The sequence below is a fragment of the Xiphophorus hellerii genome, chromosome 19, assembly GCF_003331165.1.
Source record: "Xiphophorus hellerii strain 12219 chromosome 19, Xiphophorus_hellerii-4.1, whole genome shotgun sequence".
NCBI classification, from domain to species: Eukaryota; Metazoa; Chordata; class Actinopteri; order Cyprinodontiformes; family Poeciliidae; genus Xiphophorus; species Xiphophorus hellerii.
In genome coordinates, this window is record NC_045690.1 from 23753590 (window position 1) to 23767552 (window position 13963).

The 13963-nt window shown below is 43.4% G+C and overlaps 1 protein-coding gene across 1 annotated transcript in view; it reads left to right on the top strand.

The window, feature by feature from the left end:
- Nucleotides 1–13963, top strand: part of zfyve26 (zinc finger, FYVE domain containing 26) — a 38461-nt gene that overhangs the window by 10138 nt on the left and 14360 nt on the right. Inside the window, exons 11-28 of the mRNA XM_032546365.1 lie at nt 58–255; nt 1199–1768; nt 2199–2363; nt 3163–3317; nt 3414–3657; nt 3760–4023; nt 4112–4231; nt 5192–5362; nt 5534–5770; nt 5845–5950; nt 6722–7590; nt 8602–8801; nt 9002–9106; nt 9259–9381; nt 9688–9864; nt 11810–12059; nt 12925–13023; nt 13108–13295. Of these exons, the coding sequence (XP_032402256.1) occupies nt 58–255; nt 1199–1768; nt 2199–2363; nt 3163–3317; nt 3414–3657; nt 3760–4023; nt 4112–4231; nt 5192–5362; nt 5534–5770; nt 5845–5950; nt 6722–7590; nt 8602–8801; nt 9002–9106; nt 9259–9381; nt 9688–9864; nt 11810–12059; nt 12925–13023; nt 13108–13295 (4241 nt within the window). The remainder of the gene's footprint in view (nt 1–57; nt 256–1198; nt 1769–2198; nt 2364–3162; nt 3318–3413; nt 3658–3759; nt 4024–4111; nt 4232–5191; nt 5363–5533; nt 5771–5844; nt 5951–6721; nt 7591–8601; nt 8802–9001; nt 9107–9258; nt 9382–9687; nt 9865–11809; nt 12060–12924; nt 13024–13107; nt 13296–13963) is intronic.

Below are 13963 nucleotides of genomic sequence, written 5' to 3' on the forward strand. Positions count from 1 at the left end.
AGATGACGGCGTCACATATTAAATTGTCGCTTTGGTTCCTGGTTTGATTTCTTGCAGAAAACGCGGTCAGTCAAAGTGCCGGCCTGCAGAGGAACATTGTCCTGTTTCAGGGCTTCTGCGCCATGAAGTATGCAATCTATGCTCTGTGCGTCAACTTTCATAAATACTCGAATTGTGCCGAGTGCGAGTCCACGCAGCGTCACCAATCCACAGAAGCTGAGACGGATGCAAACAAGACTTCGGCTTCCTCAGAAGGTAGGAGACTGCGGGTGTTTTCACCCCTGGTAGTCCGGTAGACTCGGTCGGACTGGGGACCAAAATTGGCGACGTTTGTAACATTCTCAGCTGCTGCGGTTCGCTTTCACTCTGCACCGCGTCAAACGATCCAAACTGTTTGAATAACCTGTTGTCTCCTTTGCCTGTGGTGGCACTGCACCAAGAACCACTGAAGGAAACGACACGAAAACCTCAGAAGAAGACATGAACGGCAGCTTTTTTTTTTCTTTGCAAAATGTAAACAAAAATGGAGCAGCGTCACATTTTGGCGGTTACAGGATTTCACTTTTGTCGTTGGCAAAAGACCACAAACCATTTCTCCTGCTAGATAGATCTGTGTGTTTGTTTTGCTAGTATTCACCCAGAATGCCCTGCGATATAGTCCGCTTCCTGCTTTTGGAGCGGTTTCCGGTCCATTTGGCATTCACATGCATTTGAACAAAATAAACATAACCTAAGCAAACACAAGAGAATAACGCTGGCGGGAGAGATCGCTCATTGTCTTTTACCAAAGACAAAAGAGAAATCCTGCATCCGCTAAAAATCTCACGTTAGTCCATTTTTGATTACGCTTTGAAAGGAAGGAAGTTGCACTCATGTCTTCTTCAGGTGTTTTTGAGTCATTTCCTTCAGTGGTTCTTGGTGCAGCGCCCCCACAGGCGAGAGGGGGGAACGGGTTTCTCAAAGGGTTTGGTGCAGTGTGAAAGTGAACCTCACCAGCTAAAAATGTAACAAATGTTGCAACTTTGACTCCAAATCAAACTGAGTTTATTGGACTGTCAGGGGTGTAAACGCCCTACAAATAAAGATGCGGTTATCCCTGACAGTTTCCATTTGTGTATTTTTTCTGCTTTGAGAAATCGAGCGGTTTCAGTTCGATTAGAGCAGTGTCTGATTAAAGATGTCCGTTTCTCCTCCCCAGGCTGCCATTATATGTTTCAGCACTATTTATCCGAATGTCAGCTCTACCTGGAGACCGTACCCGCCATGTTCCGCCTGGAGCTCCTGGAGAATATCTTCTCCCTTCTCTTTCTGTCCACCTCTGACTTTGTCCAACACACACAAAAAGACTCAGACCCAAAGACAGGACAGGAGACACAGTCAGAATGCTTATCAACTCCAACAGATCAAAATGTGGAAGCGGGGAAATCCGGTTCGGATGAGACCGAAAACCAGAAGCCGCGTTCCCATGGCGGCCACCTGGACCTGGGCCACTTCCTTCACGGCTGCAGGGGGTTTCTGGTGGACGCCGCTGCGATGGAGGGGTTTTTAAAGCTGCTGAAAGAAGGGTTGGAGGGCATGTGTGTGGTGGGTCAGCAGGAGGGACAGGATGCGGGAAGAGCGCTGCCTCGCGACGCCGAGGCGGCGGCGAGTCTCGGCTGCTCTGTGACGGCCGAGACGTTCGGAGCCCGCCTGCAGAGGTTGTCTAAGCGCACCGCGGAGGCCCAGTGGAGGCTGCAAATCATCGCCAGCAACCAGAGCACCGCAGACGGTGAGCTTTAAAAGATTTGAGTCAATTTCCTGCTGGTTTTCCAGAGATAACAAGTTAATTTCCCATTTGGTGGAGATTAACTCATTAACTTGAGAAAAGCATCAGAAAATTAACTCGAGAAAACAGGAAATTAACTCTTTTTCTTGAGGACATGGGAAATTATCCCGTGATCTTGAGAAAACCATCGGAAAATTAACTTGTTATCTTGAGAAAACGTCTGGGAATTAACTTGCTTTCTCAAAAAACCATTGGGGAAACGTATTTTCGAGTACGACCGCTCTTGACTTCATGTACTTCTCTTAGGTTTCTGTATAGGTTTCTTGAGATGAACTTGTTATCTCAAGAATATTTTAATGTTGGTAACCTGGGAGTTCACTGTCGAGCTGCTTTTAGCTGACTGCGAAAGCATTAATGGAAAATATTCTTGCAGGTTCAGAGAGCCCCGTGCAGATGTCAACGTATAGTTCCACTGTCGCTCATCTGGGATGCAGGAAAAGGTCGAGTTTGAGGAAGAGGAGGAAAACGTCGAGACACGCTGCCGAGAGACAAACCTCCGTAGAGAAACATAACGGAGAAGTTAGCACCAGCGCGTCGGGTAAATCTGAGAAACCAAGTTGGTGGAGACGAATTTCAGCTGAATGTCGGTTCTACAGAGGATTGACTTGGGGAGAACAGAAATGGAAAATTGCCACATTTCCTAACTCTCCTCACAGGAGCGTCTGTGTTTTGTGAGAAATATCCTAAAAGTTATTAAGTGTAGGGCTGCAACTAACAATTACTTTAGTAATTGATTAATCTACCTATCATTCTGACGATTAATCAAGTAATCGGATGAAGAAAAATGAGGATAAAAAAAAATCTGAGGACTTGTCCTTTCATCACTTAAGTTTATTTTATACAGTATTAAAAATATTTTTTTTAAAAATACAAATAAACAATTCAATTCCTTTTTTCTAAATAAGAAAATAAACATTTTATTTCCTAAAATGCGACAACATAGCATAGATACTTGAACCCTTTCTGCTTCACTTAGCATCAGTGTGTGTGGCTCATTCTGGGTTAAACACATTTGGAAAACAAACAAAAAACCTTTTTTTGTTTTTCATCTTGAAGGCAAAATGTGTATATTTTTTTTTACAGTTTGGCCTGATTATTTCTCTTAGAGCGTTTTATTTCTTTCAGCAAAGGGCATAATTTTGAGTTTGTATGAGCCAGTTAATGATTAATCGATTACTAAATTAGTTGACGATTACTTCAGTAATCAATAAATCCGATTGATTTGATTAATTGTTATATATTTTGTAAGAAAAATCTCCAGTCTTGGCCTTTTTGGAAGCTAAATGTCTGAATCGAATTGAAACCTGTTTCGTATTTTTTCGTCTCTCCGATGCCAGACGGCGGCGGCGGGCCGGCGGCGGCGGTCTGTGCGGAGCTGGAGCTCTGCCCGTGCGGAGATCCTCACAGCTGGTTGGTGCCCGCCATGTTGTCTCCTCCGGAATCTCTGCTCACGTCCTGCATCCGCCGGGGAAACTTCATGCAGGCGCATCAGGTCTCTATCAAATCAGTAGCGCCAGGAAGTGTGTCGCTGTCGCCACAGTAACATGTACTTTTTGCAAGTTAAACGGATCTCCGACGCGCTCTCCAGGTGTCGTTGGTGTTCGACCTGGCGGGGGCGCCCTGTTGCGGAGAGCTGGCCTTCATGGAGCGCTACAGAGAAGTCCTGGCGGAGTTGGGACAGGTGGAGCAGAAGATGGAAAGTCAGTCCATGTCTTCCTCGTCGTCTTCCTCCGAGGGTTTGGGAGCGGCGGCCGTTCCTGGCGCCGGGAGGAGTCGGCTAGGCAGCAGCGGTCGGTCGACGCTGCAGGCCATCGGTAGTGCCGCAGCAGCAGGTCTGTCATCTATTGGATTGTTTTTTTTTCTGTTTTCCCAGCATGTTTAATATGTATCTAGTCACTGTATTTTAGTGACTTCCTGCTGTTTTCCCCCTGCAGGAGTTGCTTTTTACTCCATCTCAGACATCGCAGACCGCCTCCTCAGCACGCCCGCTCACCCGCTGCCCTCCTTGGAGGAAGGTTACTGGCTGAGCCGCTGCTCCTCGGACGCCTCGGGCCTCCTGCACGCGCTGCTCCAGGAGCTGAGCCCGGCCGCCATGGCGGCGTTTGACCTGGCCTGCTGCCACTGCCAGCTCTGGAAGACTTGTCGACAGCTGCTGGACACGGCGGAGCGCCGGCTCACCAGCAGCCTCGAAGCTCGCGGTACGACGCCTGAATTTTACAGCGTCAGATGAATGTAGTCACGTCGATTATTTGAGTGAGTTTGGATGTTTTTCGTATTCTTCCTAAGGGACGAGAATTGACCGTAAAGTGGCTCATTCTGAGGGGATCTGTGGGTTTCCCGTGGTTTTACAGCAGATCAGCAAGGTCCTGAATCCTTCGGCCACTCATAAGCCTTCAGGCAAAACAGGTGAATGAAAATAGTAAAATGTGAATATTAGTTTTAACACTTATTGTGGAATAAATCAATTGTATTGATTTAATCAAATTTTTGTTTTTTGAAGACTTAAATTTTTGGAAAACGGGTTGGGTTTTTTTTCACCAATGCACTCCTTGGGTTTCAGAGTGATGTCAGATTTTTGTTTGACAAATGTCTTTTACATCGTCTATTTATTTGGACTTTGAATTCAAGTCAACTTTATGACAGAATATTAGGGCCAGGCTACAGTTTTGCAATTTCTTAAATCTGAGAATAAAGTCATGATGTTATAAGAATTGAGGTGTAGTAATAATAGAACAAAGTTGCACGACAAAGTCTAAATAACACAAGAATAAATGTTTAATTTGAACAGATTAACGTCTTAATGTCAGGAGAATGAAGTAATTATTACCATTTCAAAGAAAGAATCCCACAGACTGAGCTGCTCACGTTACATCTCTATAACTCAGAGCTTTTTTTCATTACAATTACTTTTTTTCTTGTGATCTTTTAAGACGTTTTGGTAAAACTGCGTCTTCATTCGGCTAATATTATGACTATATTCTCATAATAAAATAAAAATTCTCGCAATAATACTCCGTCGTGCAACTCACAGAAGGAATGACTGAAATAAAAGCCACTTTTTGAAAATAAGCTGCCTTGCACTATATCGTATGAAGGTAAAGCCCAATTTGAAGGCATTAATTTAGGAAGTAAAATTTCCATTAAGTCATATTTGATACGTACAGCATTTTTTAACAATTGAAGGTAAATTTATTGTGCTATAAAACAGCACCGTGTGCCTGGAAAATACAATATCATAGCAAAATCATAGCAAGCTGTCTGTGTGAAAGCATCATGAATAAAAATGTACAGGCTATACAGAATTTCTTTCTCTTTTGTTTTGTTGTTGTTGTTGTTTTAACAGCGTTTGTCTGTTTTTGTTTACAGATGCCGCCGGGGAAGACCAGGCGTTTTCCAGCCCGTTTGGCTGCTGCATCCAGGAAGTGCTGCTCTGTTGCCACCCGACTCTGAGCGAAGAGAGCATCGCCGCCCGGCTCGGTCTGACCCAGCGTCTGGAGAACCCGCTGCAGGTTCTGAGTGCTGCCACAGAGGGAGCAGGTCTGTTGCTGCCGTCAGCTGAGGCTGCCGTATTAACATAGAAATAACATACAACAGAAAGAGCCTGTTTGTCAGCTGCTTTTCCATTGTTTTCTAGTTTTTTTGTATGTAAAGTCAGATTCGATTTTCATTGAGCTGCTGTGTCTCTGCTGGTTATGTCTTGGGTGCCAGAGGGCGGCGGTGCGGGCAGCGGGGTTTTGACCCTGCTGGTGGATCAGGCCAGTCTGAAGCCGGCGGAGCTGGACGCTCACCCCGTGCGCTCCGGCATGAAGCAGCTCCTCCGCTCCCTGGACCAGCTCTGTCCCTTCGAGCCGGACGGAGGCCTGCGCAGGCCGGATTACGTGCGCAGCTTCCTCGACTACGTCAACACACTGGCCTCTGTGTTGGTGAGGAGCCTCTCTTCAGAAGGTAAGATTATCTGACTTTCTTCTGCCAGCCGGAGCAACTACTGTTTTTCACTCCTGCTTATTTTTCTTCCTTAGACCAAAGCAGTCAAGTGAAGCTTGGAAATCCACTCCTGGTTTTGCTTCAAACCCCGTTTCAGCTCGTCTCACACCTGCTGTTTGACAGACAGGTGTCTCCTGACAGGTACACACAGAAATCCCCGATCACTGTGTTTTCATGCAAACACTTTTGAATATTTTATGTAACTTTTTGGTCTGGAAATAGCGCATTTAGGGTGATAAAACAGGGTGCACTGCAGAGACACAGAATCTTAACAAGGAAGTAAAATTGAATTTGTCTGTATGTAAAACATACCTGGAGTGTTGCTTTGAATCTTTCATGCATGTTTGAGGAATCCTTTAATCTTCCATGGCAACCATTCAGCCATCCAAATCGCCTGGATGGACCTAGCTCCGCCCAGATCACAGATCTCCTCCCCCCCTTGGTTCCCCCACTCAGCTCCTTCAGACTAGCCATCAGCAATTAGCAAACACCTGGTGGACCTGCATACCTGCTGAGCTCATTATTAAAGCTCAGTGAAACGCTGGTAAAAGAAAAAAAAAGTTGCCAAAGGGTTTCTAGAGGAGCCATGTTATGATGAGTTTCGGAAAGAGCAGGAGTTTCTTAAAGAGACAGAAGCCCAATTTCAATTTTCAAAGTCAAATTTATTATAAGTCAAACTATATGGCATTTTAATAACAACTGAAAGTAACAAAGTTGGAAACACATAATAATAAAACACATAATACTGCCACTTAAGGTGTTTTATGTAACAGCAACACAAAGTAGTGTTTAACTGTGACAATAAAAATGCACCGATTGAACAAAAACCTCTGTAAGTGACTGTAAATTAAAATTTAAAACTTGTGTATTTTTTTTTTCTTGACCTGTTTTTTGTTTTTTCCTAAATCCCAGAGTTCTGTCGGTGCTGCAGCAGGAGGGTCTGCGGCTGAGCGTCCAGCAGGTCATCGTTCAGAGATGCTGCGACGCCCTGCCCGTGTGGTGCTCGCGTCCAGCCGATGAAATGTCCTCCGGCGACGGCAGGAGAGCCGGCGGAGCCTTCAGCGTCGACAGCTTGTCTCTGCTGCTTCAAATGCACTCTCAGCATTACAAAACCATGCTGGCGATGGCCGAACCGCCGCCGTCGGACTGCAGCTCCGAGTCCGAGGCCTCCGCGGACGAGCCGTCCTCCTCACCCATCCACCTCTCCACGTCTCCGCCGTCTTCTTCCGCCTCGTCTTCTTCCGGCTCGTCTTCTTCCGCCTCGTCTTCCTCAAACACCTTCCTCCTGACAGCATCAGCCCTGTCTTTCCTGAAGTCTCGCTGCCCCTTGCTGGCCACGCTGGCGTGTTTAACGGCGTGTAAGGGAGAAGCCCCCCGCACCAAATCATCCGGATTATCCGGATACTTCCGCAGCGGACGAAAGGAGGTTTTCCTCGACGCCGAGCAGATATCCAGAGAGGCTGACGGCCTCCTCAGGGAGTTCCCCATTCTGAAGGCGTACCTTCACGCCATGGCAGAGCCGGTGCTTGGGACCCCGTTAGTCGAGGGCGAGGAGGGCTCCGCTGACCTCGGTGGCGCCATCTGTGGGAAACCACTCATCGGTCTGCTGCTGTGTGGACCTCAAGAAGAGCTGACCCAGGTTCTGGCTGCCGAGGCTTTTAAAAACGCCGTGGTGACCAAAGACCTGGGCCGAGCCCTCACCCTGCTGGAGCTGTACGGGCAGGGAGGCAGCCAGCAGGGGGAGCTAAAGGACCACCTGCTGGTCTGTGCCGCTTTGGAAGGTGGGAAGTTGTTGTTTTTTTTACTTTGAGGCTTTCATGGAATGTTGTATAAAAAAAACCCATGGAATAATGTTTTTTTATGAGACATTTTGTTTTAATTGTTTTTTAAAATCTATTTTAAAGGAGCTTTTTATTTTTTACTTTATTTTTTTTACTGAGATGCACCAGTTAGGGTTTTCTTTACAACAGGGTCATATTGCAATTGTACATAGAAAATAGAAAATTTGAGATTAATCTCAGAAATTTCCGAGCTCAAAAAGTAAAAGATTTGCTAAGAAAAACTGAAAAATCTTTTTTAGATTAATCTCAAAAGTTTGAAAAGTTGATCATTTTCAACTTTTGTGGAAATTTTGTAGTTAATCTCTAAATATCAGAGTTTTTTCTCACAAATTTTGACTTCTCAAAAGTTTTTTTCTAGAAAATTTCTGAGACAAATCTCAGAAATTTGAGTTTTTTGGTGGAAACTTACTACTTCTTTTTCCTGTTAACACATTTTTTTTAACTCTGTCACACCAGTTCTGATTTTTTTAGAACTAACAATTATTTTAGTAATCAATTATCCTATCGATTAATTGATTCATCGAAAAGAAAAAAAGAATTCTGTAGATTATTCATTTAACCACTTAAGAACTTTTAGTGCATGTTAGAAATACATTAGAAGATGTAAATAAACAAATATTTCAATTGCTCTTTTTAAATGAGAGTGCCTGGAATACAACAACATAATTGAATGTTTGATCATTTGTAGCAAAGAATAATAATACTTCCAACATGAACTATGTGAAAGTTCGGCCTTTCCACTCGACTTACATACAGTGCAGGGTTGGTTTGTCGATTAGTTGTTTGGATTAACAAATTAATAATTGAATAGCAAAAGACGCTTAATAGGAGATTGTTTTTAAAGGATCTCAACATAGAAATATTCTTTTATTAAATAAGTAAATTTTAGTTAACTGACATAAAAACCAGACACTCCAGATGACAGTGAGATGTTTTTCCTTCATCGTGCAGAGGAAGCCGAAGGCGTCGATCATCTGTTCCGGGTTCAGGACGCCAACCTGCGAGCCCGTGTTGCCCTCCAGGCCCTGGAGCGCTGGCCTCTGTCCGCCTGTCTGGACCTGATCGACTTCTGCCTCAATGACCCCGACACGCAAACCTCGCTCAACGCCGACCTGGAGCTCAAGAAGAAGGAACTAAGCATCTACCGCTGGGTAACGCTAAACCTCAAACGTCTGACTCTACAGTCCGTTTTTTTTTTCTTTTCTCCTTGTGATCCAGCTCCCTGTTCAGCCTTTAAAGTCACCGTTTGCTTTTAATACGGAGCGTTTTGCAGTCTGTGCGTGTTACAATTAACAACGTTTAATTTTTCTAGTGATTTCAAAGCCATTTACTCCGTCTCATCCCTCCACAGATGATGAATTTGCATCCGTCCTTACCCTGGAAAACTTGGCAGGAGCTGAGGACGGAATCCAAAGCAAACCCAGAGTCGATGCTGTCTGTGATCCTGGAGGCAAAAGTGGGTGCATTCAACCCGCATCAGTGTAGTTAGCAGATCAGTGCACTGTCTGTAAGAGTTTAGATGAAAAATATAGCCTGGAGAATGAAAATACACGTGTAAAAAGTTTTCAAAAATATTGATATTAGTCTGTTTTTGTCTCTTTATTGCAGGAATTTTCTCTTTGCAAGCAGTGGATGGAGCTTTATCCTGTCTCTGACCAGCTGAAGCTGCAGCTGCAGACGGAGCATTTGCTTCATCTGCTGGAGGAGGAAGTGACAGATGAGGCTTTTGAGGTCTGGATTAATCACCTTATTGAACTTTAGCATCAAAAAATGAGCTTTTGACGACAAACATAATTGGTGAAAAACTGAAAAGTATTCTTGATTGGAGAAATTGTCCTTAGAGAATCTGCTCTACTTTGTTCAGAAAGGAGAAACCGTCTTTTCAAAGGAGATAGATTCTTGTTTTTAAGATTTAAAGACCATAAACTTATCTCCATCCTTGAAAAACAATCAAAAGATTAAACAACTTTCAACATTCATGAACTCCCTTTAGTTGTCTTTTCTCCTCTTGAAATGTTTCCCCATTTGTGACCGCAGCTACTTGAAAGCATCTCAGATGTTGCCGTTGCCCTTGACGTTTGCGAACACGCCCTGGATCGACGCCCTGGATTGGCAGCGTGTCACTTCCTGGCTGACTACCTCACCGTCCACTTCCAGAGGCAGGTGTCTCCGGCCCGTCGGCGCCACATCCACGCTCTTCATCTGGGTTCAAAGGTTAGTCAGTTCCAGGGCCTTTGCTATCTCTAGGTGTTAAATGATAGTGGCTAGTAGCTTTATAAATGTCCAACTATGAAGACAACTTGAGGGTTCATTCAAATTTTATTTCTAAGACTCTGGAAAGGGTGTTCAAAACATGTTAATATTAAAATTTAAAACTGAAAATTTAATAAAATCCAGCGTCCAGTGGATAAATTCAATAATTACTATACTTGTAGAGTTTGGCAAACTCAAAAGTTATTGTTTTTTGTAAAGACAACAAGTTGGCATATAAATGATGTCCAAGCGTTGCCGTGGAATTCTTTTTTCTCATTCTGATAAGTGTGTGTGTGTTGAAAGATGAAGTCCACGTCCGTGTTACGTCATATTTATACCCCCAGAGAAACAGAAAGTCACAAATAAGGGAAATGTTCCTAGAAAACTCTGATCAACTTCAAAAACAAAGTGTAAATTGCAAAAGAAAAAACAAAATGCTTCGGTTGTGTTTGTTTTTTTCTGCTGTAGTTCTTTTCACACGTCGCTGCCAGGATGCCAGGCACCTGTCTGGTCCTGCATGTCCGTGTCTGTGTTCTGAAAACACAGGAAGTACAGCTCGTACCTATGCTGAGAACATTCTGGAGTTCTCCTTGTGTCCTGTTGTGTAATTCTCCTTCGTTTGTCAGTAGAAGTCTCCGCCCAGACACACCCCGTCTTCCATGAATGAACAACTCATTGCCTACGAAAGCATATTTTGAAACTTGTCTGTTCCAAACGTTTTGTAATTTGCAAGGAGACTGTAATCTTTTCCAGGTATTCTCCTATAAATCTGTTCCCGTCTTTTTTATTAATAAATGTAAGTTGACCTTAAATACGTTAATCACAAGTCTTACATTATGTTGAGGTATCACTATTTAATTGTTTAGGTCTTTTTCTCACATCACTTTTTTGTCAGATAAAAGTTTTGAGTGGTGCGCAGACATCTTTATTGTGTGATTCGAGATGCCTGACGCTACGCTAACTAGCTGCTACTTAGAGGGTAGCCAAAAACTGCACTCATGTAAGATTAGCACTGCATCAGCATAGTTTTAGTGAAGTAAAAGTAAAAAGTAACCGTTACTAGAAATTACTAAAGTAAGAGTAAAAAAGTATTTGGTAACAAATGCTACTCAATTGATGTGTAACTGGTCGAAACATCAATCATTTAAAAATGACAAAAACATCAAAACCGAAAGAAATGCTGGTATTTTTAAAATTATTCATATAAATAACATAATTACAGAATAACAAAAATCATGCAAAAGAATTACAAATAAAATCTATTTCTTTCAATGTGAAACTTGAAGAAAAAAGCACTGGTGTGTGTCTGTCTGAACTTTTGGTTAGAACGAGCTTCTGTCAGTGAAGTTACTGACAGTGGGTAGAGTATCTAGAAATTTTACTCAAGTAAAAGAAAGAAGTAAAGCGTAGTAAAAATATTACTAAAAGTACATCTTTTCCAAACAGTTTCTCAAGTAAATGTAAGTAAGTACTACCCAACTCTGCTGTGAATCTTGCTAGTTAGCTAGCTAGCTTTTCTTCTAGCCAACTAGCTAGCTTTTTTGCGTTTATATGAATAATTGCAAATTTATGGCAAATTGGCTGGACGACGTTCTTTTTTGTCACTGGCTCACTTCTATTGACAGCCAGTATGATACTGGGCGCATTCTGTGCAAACCCCCCTCCATAAAAGAGTAAAACCTTTAAGCTAGGCACCTTGAGCCTAGCTTAAAAGTAAGTGAACTCTAAGCAAGCACAAGCAGAGCCCAGAAATGTTACAGTTTTTACTATCCTTGTAATACGGGCGTTTTTTCTTTTTCTTTTTTTTGTCTTAGATTTTTATAAAAGTAGCACATTTGATTTACTGAAAACCGCAGATGCCCAGTTCTTGTCGGCTTTCCCAACATAAATATGTTTCTACTTCCAGGTTTTGCTGACCCTCCCACCGGCCTCCAGGCAGGACTATTTCCCTCTGCTCTCAGAACCCATGCTTATGCTCGAGCAGCTGCTGATGAACCTGAAGGTGGAGTGGGTGGAGGTGGCGGTGCAGATGCTGCACAGTCTGCTGGTTGGCCACGAGGCCGGCTTCAGCGCAGAGGACATCGATAAGCTCCTGGCGGACTACGCCTCCAAGGCCCTGGACTTCTCGTGCGCCCCCAAAGAGAGGTCGCGTTCAGGTTGGTGCTGCAGGTCCGCTTTCTTTTAGGGTGCTTAATTAACTTTAACTTTCTTTTTTCCTACCTGATTATGGATGGGGTATTTATTTTTGCGGAATAATATTGTTTGTTTTTGGAGGACAATGGCATCCCAAAAAAACAGTCAGTGACCAGAAACCTCCATCGAAATTACATTATATGGGGGCGTGCTGTGGTGGCGCAGGGGGTTGGCACGCCCCACGTTTAGAGGCCTTAGTCCTCGACGCGGACGTCACGGGTTCGACTCCTGGTCCCGACGACCTTTGCCGCATGTCTTGCCCCCTCTCCTCACCCTCCTTCCTGTCTGCCTACTGTGGGAAAAATACGAGCCACTAGCGCCGCAAAAACTCTTCGGGGAAAGAAAAAGACACAAGAAATCTACAGTTTTTGTAGATGGTGTCAAGCTGCGCCAAAGGCAGACACCATGTTTTTTTTTGTTATTGTTTTTTTTACTAAATCCTCTGTAAATTTGCTTTAGTTTACCTCAGTTGCATCAATTTCACGCATGTGAAGGTGGCTTTATTGTTTCCAAAGGTTTGTAGTGTCATTTCCGATATTTCTGAAAAGCTCATATGCTGGATAATGAAAAAGAGTTCTGGCAAGGAACAAAAAAGAAAAAAAACAAACTATTTTATGTTCCATCTTCATTTTGCCTGAAGCCATAGCAGCTGCTGTGACACTTGCACTTCTAATGGCGTTTCCCAATGGAGTTAGCTTTACTTTTAACAAGATTATTTAAATAGAGTTTGTAATTGCTGGGAAAAACGAAATTGGATTTGTGTATGTTATCCTTCAGAAAACCCTGTGGAGCTTATTGCAACAATATATGCGTCACCTTGTTTTCCAGACTCCGTCATCAGCCTTCAGGACACGCTGCTGCAGTGTCCCGCGCACGAGCTCAGCACCCAGTCGTTCAGCCAAATCGAATCTCCGGCTTCTTCCTCAAGTGAGACGAACGCTCTACCTTCATAATCTGGTCTCTTTCTATTTGACTTTTCTTCACATTTACTTCCCCCGTGTTCGACGGCAGGCAGCACCCCGACACACACCTCGTCTGCAAACAGCTCGGACAGGGAGAAGGATCGAGGCTCGTCGGAGCGACGCCGGCGCTCGTCTGCCAAGTTCCGGCCCCCAGATCAGCCGCCGGCCCGGAAGGACTGGGTCCCCGACACCCGCCACGACCTGTGCATGGTCTGCCAGCGGGAGAGGTTCACCATGGTGAGTGGCAGCAAGAAGACCAGTTGTAGTTTTGATTGTGAAACTGGAAGTTCTCAATGGGATCGAATGAATTCAAGTTTTTCATGCAGTGAATTTATAGCAAGCGAACAACAAATAGAAAAGCTGTTTGAGTTTCTAATATTAAAGTTTGCACAATATTCCATTTATCTGTTATTTACATTTTGCTAATTTTTTTTTTTTTTTTTGTGGTATTTTATATTGTTGCTCCGGTACTGTAAGTCACTAAAACACAGGTGTCAAACTTGAGGCTCTTGGGCCAAATCCGGCCCATCATAGCTTTTCATGTGGCCCCATTGGGTTTAAGTGGCTGCTAACTCCCCCCTGCAGGTGGCAGTATTTTTTTAGTTTTACTACGCTGCTGCTTCAGCCTTATTTGATGTCAAGTTAACGTCATAAATTTGAAAATATTGCAAATATTTTTTAATTAGCACTGCAAAATCTGTGATTTTGATTGCAACACATCACAAAAACAATCGCAACATCTGGAAGATACTGATCAATGTGAAAAGATGTTCAATGTTATTTAATTTTAAGAAGTCCTTATTGAATCCTGAGACAGATGTGTATGTATTTTAACAGTTTAATTGTTTTTATTTTATCCAGGCACAACCGGTCCATTGTGAACATTTATGATCTTGATGTGGCTC